The 12,978-nt window shown below is 43.5% G+C and overlaps 1 protein-coding gene across 2 annotated transcripts in view; it reads left to right on the forward strand.

Moving 5' to 3' along the window:
• FRMD6 (FERM domain containing 6) overlaps nt 1–12,978 on the forward strand; it is a 190,919-nt gene that overhangs the window by 128,601 nt on the left and 49,340 nt on the right. For both annotated transcript variants that reach the window (XM_086937322.1, XM_086937323.1), the window contains exon 9: nt 4,183–4,251. In XM_086937322.1, the coding sequence (XP_086793448.1) occupies nt 4,183–4,251 (69 nt within the window). The remainder of the gene's footprint in view (nt 1–4,182; nt 4,252–12,978) is intronic.

Below are 12,978 nucleotides of genomic sequence, written 5' to 3' on the forward strand. Positions count from 1 at the left end.
GAATCGCACGCGATGTGGTGTACTCGCGCTGAATGAGGAGTTCGCGACTGCCCTGCTGCATTAAACGTGTCTTCTGCAGCGGGTGGCTCTGTCAACAAGCCAAGAAGCTGGCCCTACTTCATTAATCATAAGGCATTTCACACCGCTGTGTGCATCGCTTCAGATTAAAAGGAAACTAGTGCAGTTATTCACTGTCTCAAACCTCTGCAGCGCAGCGAATTTATTCTGGTGCTGGCCTTTAAGGAAACAAACATTGATGAACGTTGCCCCACCCGCCTCTTTAAGAACTGGCTGCGGCTTCAATACTGAGCTAGGAACACCCTCATTTACACAAAATGTATGCCATAAACAATACATGGTCACCTTGCAGGAGATGCAGTTTTTCCTCTGACAGTAACACTTCTCCCTCTTCTTACCTCTAATTTAAGCTTTTTCGCTTCCGTCGCCATTATATAAAATATGTGCAATCAACGAAAACCTAATCTATGTATTGAAAGACAATTATAAAATGTTATATCCCTATACGCGCACTTGGCAATAATGGTAGGGTCCCAGTTGATTCAATGCAAGTGTGTTTGAAGGTGTAAGGATTTCTGTCATTGCTGAGGATAGTAGGAAGATTGTTTCACCATAAAAGATCTTGTTGGCAGGCCATAGCTTCCACAATAGTTAGTAAAACGTTGTGACTGTCTCACTTAGCCTCCCTAAGGGAGAGAGGCGTTCTCAAATGTTTTTCCTGTGCTTGTTCTACCCCATGGAATCAAGCAGCACCTCATGAGTGAGGCCTAGTAGAGGTGGACTTCCCCTAATGTCTCAGTACATTTCTGTGGCTCTTGAGCTTGTGTTCCCAGTCATAGGAATCAAGGCCTAGCTTTTTGGGCTAGGGTGCTCATTTGGAGGGAGTTCATGATCAATTAACTTATTTTTGTTCCCCTTTTGTAATTGCACGGATAGGCTAAAAACTCTTGGAACTGAATGCTACCCAGAGGAATTTTATTGGCTGAAGTATTTCCATCCCTTTTTTTTTTACTATCTCAGATGATCATTTTGGCCCAGGAATTGGATATTTTCTTTGACTCTTACCTTTCTTTTTCTGCTTGGAAACATTACACTTTTTTAAGGGAACACATTTCCAACAGAGGGACTGAAAGAAACCTTCAACCCCCTTCAGTTCAGGCTCTGATTGCTGGTCTGGTGATGGTTGCGCTACTATAATATAATTTACACTGCCTTTCCCAGAAAATATTCTGCAGCTGCTGTGACTTTTAAGAAACTGGTAGCCAAACTATGTCACATCTGGCAAAACATGATAACATAATCCTGCTGCTAAGATCCACCCCTGTCTTCAAGTGACATAAATGATCCCAATCAAAACATTATGCATGCTGCCCAGGCCCTTATTCTGCAAAAGTCCATTGCATCCAGAAACCTAACTTCCTGTCTCACCAGGGTTAGCTAAACATTGCTTTGAAAAGTGCTACATACGAAGGAAGGTGTATTAGGGTGCACGGTTCTGTACTCCGGGATACCCCAACCCCATCACGGAGAATAGAAAGGCACAACTCCAAATCAAGAAGAATCTTAACCAAAGCCCCTTCTGAACAGAAACAAATCCCCGCCCTGTAACTCAGTAGGTCCCATCTGGACATTTACTTTTCTCATACATGTGAAAGGCAGGCCATTGTCCTGTCTTCCAGAAGCAGAATACTCGAAGGTGCTCTTTAGCAGACACACTAGTGCTTTGGAAAATACAGGTAGAAATAACCAAATGCAATTCACTTCAACAATGGGTGCTCTTTAGCAGACACACTAGTGCTTTGGAAAATACAGGTAGAAATAACCAAATGCAATTCACTTCAACAATGTGATTCCATATCCAGTGCATCCTGAGAGAAAACAATATACTACCCTACAACAGATCCTGTCAATCGCATGTGTTATTTATGAGTGCCCATTACCCACCACTATCCCGTGGGCATGTCTCTTTTCTTTTTTCATTGATGATGTGTGAGGGATTGAAATACTTTGGAACATGGCGTATTAGGATTACTGGGCAAAACAGACATTTGAACCACTATTCCCGTGTTATTGCCTCTTTCAGACTTTAGTTGTTAAAGGGCAGTAAAGCTTGGATGCATAGAGTATACCAATCATAAGGTGAACTATTATTAATATGCTACTATCTTTAGTTATCATTAGACAACAATGGAAACCAAACTGTGCCTTGCGGCAGCACGCAAGAGGTTAAGAAGTGTGTTGTTTTGCTGTGCTGTTGTGTTAACCTGTGTACTCTAGAGCTGGTTTGTATAAGTTGGCAATATAAGTGAGATGTTTGATTCCATATTAGAACATTGGAATGTTGGGAGCTCCGTTGAAAACAATGGAGTGCTCCGGGCTTATAATGGCTGGTAGAAGCCTGGAGCTCCAACATTCCAATGTTTCTTTGTTCACAGCTCTGGCTGTGAACAAAGGCTTCAGGGAGCCTGAGGGGATTCCAATCCCCTCACGCTCCCATAAGGCTTTGTTCTTTTTTTATAGAACATTCTTCCCTCTAGTGGCAGAATGTTCTAATAGCCTTATAGCCCTTCGTAGCTGGGCTATACCTGCTATTAAAGTCCCTCTCCCTTGTTAAAGGCCCTCGCCTTCAGCCTTTAACGCTGGAGAGGGCCTTTAATAGCCGGTATAGCCCTCTACGGTGGGCTATAAGGCTATAATATAGATGTTGGGTAGATAAAGTCTCTCATCTTTTTTTACAATTTTACAATTTTGTAATTACAATTTTTTTTAACGGATACAGAAGCGAAAAAGGAATTTGTGCACAGTGACATCACTCGTATGCTGAAGTACCCTGAAAGCATCAGGAGATGGGAACAGTACTTTTGGTCTATATTAAGCTCAAGAGCCACAGAAATGCTCTGAGACTATGCCTTAATACTACTTGGTCTTATTTGAAAGACTGTGAAAGAAAGCGATCCATCGGTGGTTAAATCTTCATATTCATTTATATTGCGTGAAGGCCATTTCATGACCTGGTAGAAGTGGAAGCCTACTTTACAGTGCCAGATTTGCTCTGTCTCAGTGTTTTCAGTCTAAGACTTGGAGAGCTGTACTTAGTCAAGTAAGGCATTCAACTCCAATTTTGTAAATACACCAAAGTTCCCCCAAATTACTCAAATCTGTTCAACCCCTCTAAGTTGGTGCGATCTGCAGATGTAATTATTAGTGACTCCTAATTGTGAGGGGCGATCAAACTACTCAGGGTTGAATAACATTTACCACGACCTCTGGTTTCTAAAAGACAGCCAACCTCTTCCAGAGAAATATCACAGAACTGTAATTGTCAATACCATAACAGAAGCCCAAGCCTATGTTTGCAAATCTCTCTACATTGGAGTCTGTAAACCCCAGAGCAATTAACTGAAAACATCACACCACCAGTTCATAAATACTCGCATTGATACACTAGCAGTCCTGCATAGCATAAGTCTTTCTTTTAAGATTCTGCACTGGTTTCCTAGCAGTCATGTAGCCTCAGATCAATACTCAGTTACTGCTTGTATTAAGCTAGTTTATGGAATCAATTATCCCTATCACTTTTCTCCAAAGGAGGAGTAGTCTCCGTTCGAAGACATCTCAAAACTCATTTCCCCATTCTGATTTGCAAGACTTCTGGCTCACATTAAAATATCGTTTGGTGCTCTGATAGCCCCACTTTGGTGTTTCCCATTTGTTTTTCAAAACTTTTCCAAAATTAACAAAAAGTCAATACAAGTGCAGGTAAAGTAATGAGGTAAAAATACCTACACGTTTAGGGTTGAACCTATAAGATGTACAGAGTAAATATGAAATAATATCTTCCTTATAACAGTACTATTGACGATTGAATTGAATAAGTACACCACTTATTGATCGTCCTCAATAGGATCTTTAGCAGTTTTGTAGGCAAAGCATAGGCTTAACAGACAATGCTTTGCATAATGGTGAATCAGAATGTTCCCACCTAGAAATGCTTCCTGACAAGGAATTATCCATATATATGATTGTGTTAACACTGGACTTCTTCAATAATCTGTTCTTTAAATAGTTGACATTCAATGGGTTTCAAATGCATATCAGGATGAAGTGTGAGAAATGGTGCATGATGATTGAATCTTGCTAACTGTGGTTTATTGTACTTCACAGATTACAGATGATGAAAAGCAATTGCTCTATGATTTCCCTTGGACGAATGTGGGGAAGCTTGTGTTTGTGGTGAGTACAAAGAACCAATCTGTTCTTGAGTATATAGTAACAAAAAGTAACCTGTGTGTCTCTGATAAGATGGAGTGAAAATGTTTTGTATGGAATACAAAATGGGTTCTGTCCACCTGTTTTAGCATTTGGTTGGACGTACACCATTCCTGTACTTTTCACACTTGCATTCTGTATTGCCAGAATTCTCCCCCAACCCGCCTGCTCTGTGATCACTGTTGTCCAGTGTGAATTTCCAAAGCTTGAAAATCAAATCATTAGAACCCTGTATTGATAATCTCAATTGAATTGTTTAGTATTTAATTTTGCTCTATCATTAAAGTTCCTTTGATGTGAAAGACCAGCACTAGGCTGGATATTATATTATTGTATTTGTTTGTTGACTGATATTCCTGAGTTCCTCACAGCCTGTGACATCTCGCCCTTGCTACCCTAAAAATCAAGTGTCAAAACGGCTCTACTTGGCCATGTTTGCAGAATCATAGTAGGACATACTCCAGAAAACCGTTAGCAGATGAGCTCAATAACCACAGTGGTGGTACCTTTCCTCCAAATGGGGTCCGGCACAGCTGGAGGCAGCACACACAAAGTGCCCCTCTACTACTAAACACTTCCCCTAACAAAGAGTCAAACCGATTAGCTTTGCCAGTGTTTGTTTTGCTAAGTTCCTGTGACCTCAGTGATGGCTGGAGATGAAATAGATGTTAGAGAGATGGTGCCTCTTAAGTTTAAACTTGGGTAACAGTTCCAGTTGGTCTGGTATGCTTTCCTGATCTTTCAAGTCTCGTCCAGCTGCCTGTAATTTTGGAATTGATGCTGAACACTCAAAGCCTCTCGCCTTCTTTTCTGTCTAGCTGCCAGGCCCGTTTGCAGGCTTTTGTCTGGTGCCGACTGCCCTTCTACCGAATAGCATTAGTAAAAATGAGTACACACACTGCTCATTATGTTATATTGATTTGTAAAGGTCACTAATCACCTGAGAGGGTATACAGGTGCCTGCGGGGGTTTGTGGTTTCTTAGGTGCTTATACGAAGAGCCAGGTCTTCAGCTTCTTGTATAACTCAAGAAGTGAGGGGGGGGCTCTGATGCATTCAGAGAGGTGGTTCCATGTCTTTGGTGAGATGTAGAAGAATGAGCGACCTCCTGTTTTGTTTTTGTGGATGCAAGGATTGAGTGAGATTGAAGCAGAGCAAAGGTGTCTGGTGGGTTTGGTAAAAGTGTATGCGTCTGTTCAAGTATTCCGGTCTTGTGCTGTGTATGGCTTTGTATGTGTGAATGAGAAGTTTGGGTTGGCTGCACTTGTGAACGGGGAGCGAGTGAAGCTTCCTTAGGTGCAATGTGATGTGGTTGCGGCGTGGAAGGTTGAGTATGAGTCTTGCAGTGTTGTTCTGGAAGGTTTGGAGTCTGTGTAGAAGTTGTTTGAAGATTCCAGCATAGAGAGTGTTGCCGTAGTCCTGCATGCTGGTGATGAGTTCCTGAGTGACGGTCCCACTGTTGACGAGTGGTGTCATGTATACGTCAAAAGGGGTTGGGCTGAAGGACGATCCATGTGCGACTCTGCATATCAATTCCTTGGTCTCTGATGTGAAGGGTGGTAGCCTGACCCTTTGTTTTCCTCCCATAAGTAAGGAACAAATCCATTAGAGAGCGGATCCTTGGAGTCTTCTGATGAGAAAGTTATGGGAGACAATGTTGAAGGTCGCAGAGAGATCGAGCAGGATGAGGGCAGCTGTTTCTCCTCAGTTTAGGATGATTCAAATGTCAATTGTGGCCACGACGAGTGCTGTTTCGGTGCTGTAGTTCTCTCTCATTCATGATTAAGTGTTGTCTAGAAGATGGGGAAGTTAGAGGTGGGTTGTAAGTTGCTTGTTGATGGCCTTCTCAATTACTATGGCTGGATAGTGGAGCAGGGAAATGGGGCGGTAACGGCTTAGTTCATGTGCGTCAGCAGTGGGCTTCTTGAGGAGGGCGAGGATTTCTGCAAGTTTCCATTCATTCGGGAAAGTGGCAGATGTGATAGAGGTGTTGCTGTTGTGAGTCTGGGTGGTGCTGATTGGTGATGTTCCCAGGGAGTAGATGTGGTGGGGGCATGGGTCTGTTGGGGCCCTGGAGTGGATGATCCGCAGGATTAGCGCTGTCTCGTTTCTGGTGAGGGTTGTCCATTCAGTCATGTAGCCGTTACAGTTGGTGATGGGTAGGTTAGCAACGAGTTCTCAGGGTTTGGGTTGGTGTGCGAAGTTGCTGGAGATATTAGCAATTTTGCTGTGGAAGAAGTTGGATAGGTTGTCACAGAGTTGCTGGGAGGCAGTAATGTTGGTAACAGTGACTGAGGCAAGATGAAATCCTTAACGATTGTGGAGATCTCCTTGCAGCAATATGAGCGTCCTTCGATGCGGTCCACTAGTGCTATTTTCTTGGTGTCTCTTATGTTCGAGGCATATGGGCTGCAGATGGTACATTATGAATAGATCGCCATCTGGTGTTGGGCTCGGATGATTGCACTTTGTTTTTCTCTTGGAGAGTCTTTTGTATCTTGGTGACTCCTCCCTTAGTTGGTAGTGCGCATGGGCATCGGCTCCATCCTTAGATTGTTTTTTTCCGCCATCGGGTTCGGATGAGGATCGAGACGCTCCAGATCAACTTCAGAAGAAAGTGATTTATCGGCGCGTATTCCCTTTCCAATTCGACGGTATTGTTATCGAACGCGTTTCATTTCCATTCCGACGCGTTGCAAATTCAAAATCGAAGAGAAAAACTTGGATCTACGTCGAAGAACAGGAGGCCTTTCTCGACGCAGTCAAGCCCGGAGTCCATGGAAAGGACTCCATTCAAAAAATGTCCAACGTGTGGTGCTAAGTTCCCACACAAGGACCTACACGAGGTGTGCAACCTCTGTCTATCGCCTGAACACGAATCCAGGGACTGCGAAGCCTGTGCAGCATTCTCCTCCAAGCTAACGATTAGAAATCGTCGAGCTCGAAGACACGAGGTTTCCAGAATGCAGGCGGAGGCGATCCCGGAGCTGTTCGGAGACGAGCAAATCGAGGAAGAAGAGGACCAGTCGGGGTCGGAAGGGGACCAGTCGGAGGTTGAAGAACTCATCGAGCAACAAACCGTGAGTGACGACGTCCCCTTACCGAAAAACCGACCCCGTGCGGTAACGACCCCGCCCTCGGGCCCGGTCAAACCGCAGAAAAAAGTTTCCGACGCCCCGCCCTCGGGCCCGGCAACGAAACCGAAACTGAAACCGAAACACTCGGACCCCCACCATGTCGGATCCGAGAAAAGGGCGACATCGACTTCGACACCGAGGCTACATACAAAGGAAAGCTCGGTATCGAAACATTCCATGTCGAAGCATAAATATGATTTATCGTCCAAGATACACTCGATACCCAGAAAGTCGGAATCGAGCAGACATTCGGTGTCGAAAACAACAAGATCTGACGATCGAAAACAAAAGCACCTCTCGGAACCAGGACCTTCGGTACCGATTCAGGAGCAACAGACAGATCCCAAACAAAAGATCTTGTTTATTGATCCGCAAACTGGGAAAGTGGTCACGAAGAAGAGAAAGAGTGAACAGTCAGAAGATAAACCTCTTCCTTCAAAAAAGAGAACAATGGGGACAAATATAACTCCTCCTGCTTCTCCTCGACCTAAAGTCACACCCTCTTCTCCTATTCCTCACAATAGGACAAATATTCCTACACCTTCCACACCAAGACCAGCTACACCTCAGTCAGATGTAGACAGTGATCTAGGGGAGGGAGAACCTCAAGGGGATGACGAAACTATCCCAGATGAGGAGGACCCATGGGAAAACTATGATGTAGGGTCAGATGAGGACAACGACCCAGAGCTATATCCCTCAAAGCCTTCACCACCTGATGATAACACAGGTTTTGTGCAGCTCATTAATAGGGCAGCAAAATATCACAAACTAGATATGCATACAGAACCTCAAATAGAGGATTTCTTGTTAGAGACTCTACCTAATGCACAGAGAACATCAGGTACTCTTCCTATGTTGAAGGGTCTTCTTAGTCACACAGAGGAAATATTCGAAAACCCAATGAGAGCCAGGGTGTTAAACCCAAGAATTGATAAAAAATATAAAGCGGCTCCAAAGGACCCAATATTTATTAAAGGGCATGTACCTCTAGACTCGCTGGTGGTCTCAAACGCTCGTAAAAGAGCAAACTCATTATCTACAGGAGAGGCGCCTCCACCAGATAAAGAGTCAAAGTTAATAGATGCATCAGGCAAAAGAGTAGCATCACAGGCAGCTAATAGCTGGCGTATAGCCAATACACAAGCACTACTCGCACGTTATGACAGGGCACATTATGATGAGTTAGAGAAACTTATCACACATCTCCCCAAAGAACATCAGAAAAAGGCAGATCAATTAATACAGGAAGGTAAAATAATAACTAATACCTCCATTAAATGCGCACTAGACGCAGCAGACACTGCAGCAAGATCTATTAACACCAGTGTCATGCTAAGAAGACATGCATGGCTTAGAATCTCAGGATTCAAACAAGAAGTACAAACGGCCCTACTGAACAAACCATTTGATCAAAAGACACTGTTTGGTTCAAGCACAGACGAGACCTAAAAAAAAATGAAGAAAGATACAGAAACGGCTAAGTCAATGGGAGCATTGCAACAGCCAACACACAGAGGTTCCTTTCGTAGATCCACCTATAGAGGGGGCTCAAAGAATACAGGAACAAATCAGCAATCCACCTCTTTCACACCAACATCACCCAGAGGTAATTCAAGAGGCAGTTACAGAGGTAACAACAACAAGGGTAGAGGCCGCGGAAATAATAACAACCGCAACGCCTCAACACCAAAACAGTGACTTCATAGAACTTCCCCCATACCACATAACACCGGTCGGGGGACGTCTATCACAGTTCCTACCTGTCTGGGAAGACATCACATCAGACAAGTGGGTGAGACAAATTATCCAACATGGTTATTGCCTAGAACTCACAGCTACCCCACCAAACATACCCCCCAAAGCGTCCAATGAGTCAGGATCATCTGACATTGTTAAGAGAAGAAGTTCTAGCACTTCTACAAAAGCATGCAATAGAGAAGGTCCCAAAAGATCAACAAGGAACAGGAGTATACTCTCTATACTTCCTGATCCCCAAAAAGGACGGGTCCCTAAGACCAATATTAGACCTCAGACCTCTCAATGCTTACATAAATTCGGAGCATTTCCACATGGTCACGCTCCAACAAGTACTCCCTTTACTGAAGAAAGGGGACTTTCTTTCTACATTGGATCTAAAAGACGCTTACTTTCATATCCCAATTCACAAAGCCCACAGAAAATACCTAAGATTTGTGTTAGAAGGACAACACTATCAGTTCAAAGTCCTTCCGTTCGGTGTCACAACAGCACCAAGAGTTTTCACAAAATGTCTAGCTGTGGTGGCAGCACACCTAAGAAGACAACAAATATTTATTTATTTATTTATTTTTAGAGTTTTATATAGCGCGAACAAGATCTTTGCAGATATCAGAGCGCTTTACAGAAACAGTAGGTAGGAAAACAAACTTTTGAAAACAGTGTAATATACGGTAGGGAGTGAGTTGCAAAGTAGGGTAGTACTTGCACAAGAGTATGCACACTAATAACAATCTAGAAGCAATAATATTGAAGCCGTGCAATGACGATTCGAGTAAGATTATAGCACCTCAGAGGGTGAGTAAACACACAGTTGATAACGGAATAATAGGCAGTAGTGAATGGATTGCAAGCTAGTAGGGCACTCAGGTCACAGTGTACATCCCTAGTAAACCATCTGGAAACAAATATTAAGGCATCCGTGCATACATGTCTTCCCATACTTGGACGATTGGCTAATAAAGGCCAAGTCAAAAGAAGAATGTCTTCACAACACACAGAAGACAATTCTATTGCTGCACCACCTAGGGTTTACGGTGAACTACAAAAAATCGCACCTGCAACCAAACCAGATTCAGCAATACCTGGGGGCTACAGTAGACACAGAAAGAGCAATAGCATACCCCAACCCAGTCAGGATACAAACAATGGTCGGGTTAATACAAAGATTTCAACCACAACACTCACTACCAGCACGAGTGTTTATGCAACTATTAGGCATGATGTCCTCATGCATACTGCTAATACCACATGCCAGACTTCAAATGCGTCCACTACAGGAGTGTCTAGCGACACAGTGGAATCAGGCTCAAGGTCAGATTACAGATCTGGTGTTGGTAAACGACCGGACGTACCGCTCTCTGAAGTGGTGGAACACAGAAAACATTTCCAAGGGACGGTCGTTCCTAGAGCCAATTCCACAAGTAATAATAACAGCGGACGCATCGCTCTCAGGATGGGGAGCGCATATAGACAAATACACAGTGCAGGGGAAGTGGAGTGTGCAGCAAAAGAAACTGCACATCAACTACCTGGAACTATTAGCAGTGTTTCTAGCACTAAAAGCTTTCCAAATGCAAATAACAGGCAAAGCAGTCCTGATCAGAACAGACAACATGACTGCAATGTATTATATTCAAAAACAGGGGGGGACACACTCTCTCCAACTATCCAAACTAGCACAGGACATTTGGAGATGGGCCATTCCTCAAAAGATCTATCTGTTAGCAGAACACCTACCAGGAGTTCAAAATCAGATAGCAGACATCCTAAGCAGACAGTCAGAGCAAGTACACGAATGGGAGCTGCACGACCAAATACTGCAGCCATTCTTACAAAAATGGGGGCAACCAGAGATAGATCTGTTTGCCAATCATCAGAACGCAAAATGCAAAAACTTTGCATCCAGGTACCCACACCAACGGTCCCAGGGCAACGCACTATGGATAAATTGGTCCAACAAATTTGCTTACGCGTTCCCTCCTCTACCACTAATTCCGTTACTGGTTCGGAAGCTGCAGCAACACTCAATGACAATGATACTAGTGGCACCCACGTGGGCAAGACAGCCGTGGTTCACCACACTGCTACAACTCTCACAAGTACCACATCAAAAGCTAAGATTATTACCCATGCATCTTACACAGAACCATGGAGAAATAATGCACCCAGATCCCAAACAACTGAACCTAGCGATCTGGCTCCTGAGGTCGTAGAGTTTGGATATTTAGATCTACCACCAGAATGTATGGAAATCATTAAACAAGCAAGACGTCCTACCACCAGAGCATGCTATGCAGCAAAATGGAAAAGCTTTGCTATACACTGTAACAGTAAGCAAATCAACCCTCTGGACGCATCCACTAAACAAATCATTTGCTATTTACTACACTTACAGCAATGTAACTTAGCATATACCTCTATAAGAGTTCATCTCGCAGCTATAGCGGCGTACCTACAAAACAGGCAACATCTTTCCCTGTTTAAAGTACCAGCAATTAAAGCTTTCATGGAAGGACTCAAAAGAGTCATTCCACCAAGAAGACCACCTTCCCCAGTCTGGAATCTCAACATAGTACTTACCAGACTAATGGGGCCACCCTTTGAACCTATGCATAGGTGTGAAATACAATTCCTCACATGGAAGGTGGCCTTCCTCATAGCTATCACGTCACTTAGAAGAGTAAGTGAACTGCAGGCTTTTACAATTCAAGAACCATTTATGCAGTTACACCAAAATAAGGTGGTTCTTAGAACAAACCCAAAATTCTTACCAAAAGTAATTTCAGCATTCCACATCAATCAGTCAGTGGAATTACCGGTTTTCTTTCCAAAACCACAGACAGTAGCAGAAAGAGCCCTACATACATTAGATGTTAGAAGGGCCATATTGTACTATATAGAAAGAACACAAACTTTCAGAAAGACAAAACAGCTATTTGTTGCGTTTTCTCCAACACACAAAGGCAATCCCATCTCTAAGGCGGGCATTGCCAGATGGATTGTAAAATGCATTCAAATATGCTACTTAAAAGCAAAGAGAACATTAACTGTTCCTCCTAGAGCTCACTCTACACGTAAACTAGGGGCATCTATGGCATTTTTGGGAAACATCCCACTAGATGACATATGCAAAGCAGCTACCTGGGTTACACCACACACCTTCACAAAACACTATTGTGTAGATGTGCACACAACACAACAAGCTAGAGTGGGACAGGCAGTATTAAAAACTTTATTTCAGACAGTTGCAACAGACACTGGCGACCACCGCTAGGGAGAGAACTGCTGTATAGTCTATTCATAATGTACCATCTGCAGCCCATATGCCTCGAACGGAATATGCTACTTACCAGTATGCATCTGTTCTTGGCATAGAGTGCTGCAGAGTGGTACATGCCCTCCCAGCCTCCTCGGAAACCTGTGTCTGTGCCAACATTATTCTTATTTAGATACACTTACATGGGCATTCTTATCTGTATTCTACTACACTACTCCATCTAACCCTACTATGGCAAAACAATCTAAGGATGGAGCCGATGCCCATGCGCACTACCAACTAAGGGAGGAGTCACCAAGATACAAAAGACTCTCCAAGAGAAAAACAAAGTGCAATCATCCGAGCCCAACACCAGATGGCGATCTATTCATAATGTACCACTCTGCAGCCCTCTATGCCAAGAACAGATGCATACTGGTAAGTAGCATATTCCTTGCTGGTGATAGCGTCTCAGTTCATCCTTGCAGGTAGTCTTGTCTGTGATGTCATGGCTGACTCTTCATTTCCATTCTAGCTG

Source organism: Lissotriton vulgaris, chromosome 9, assembly GCF_964263255.1.
Source record: "Lissotriton vulgaris chromosome 9, aLisVul1.2, whole genome shotgun sequence".
In the NCBI taxonomy this organism is placed as follows: domain Eukaryota; kingdom Metazoa; phylum Chordata; class Amphibia; order Caudata; family Salamandridae; genus Lissotriton; species Lissotriton vulgaris.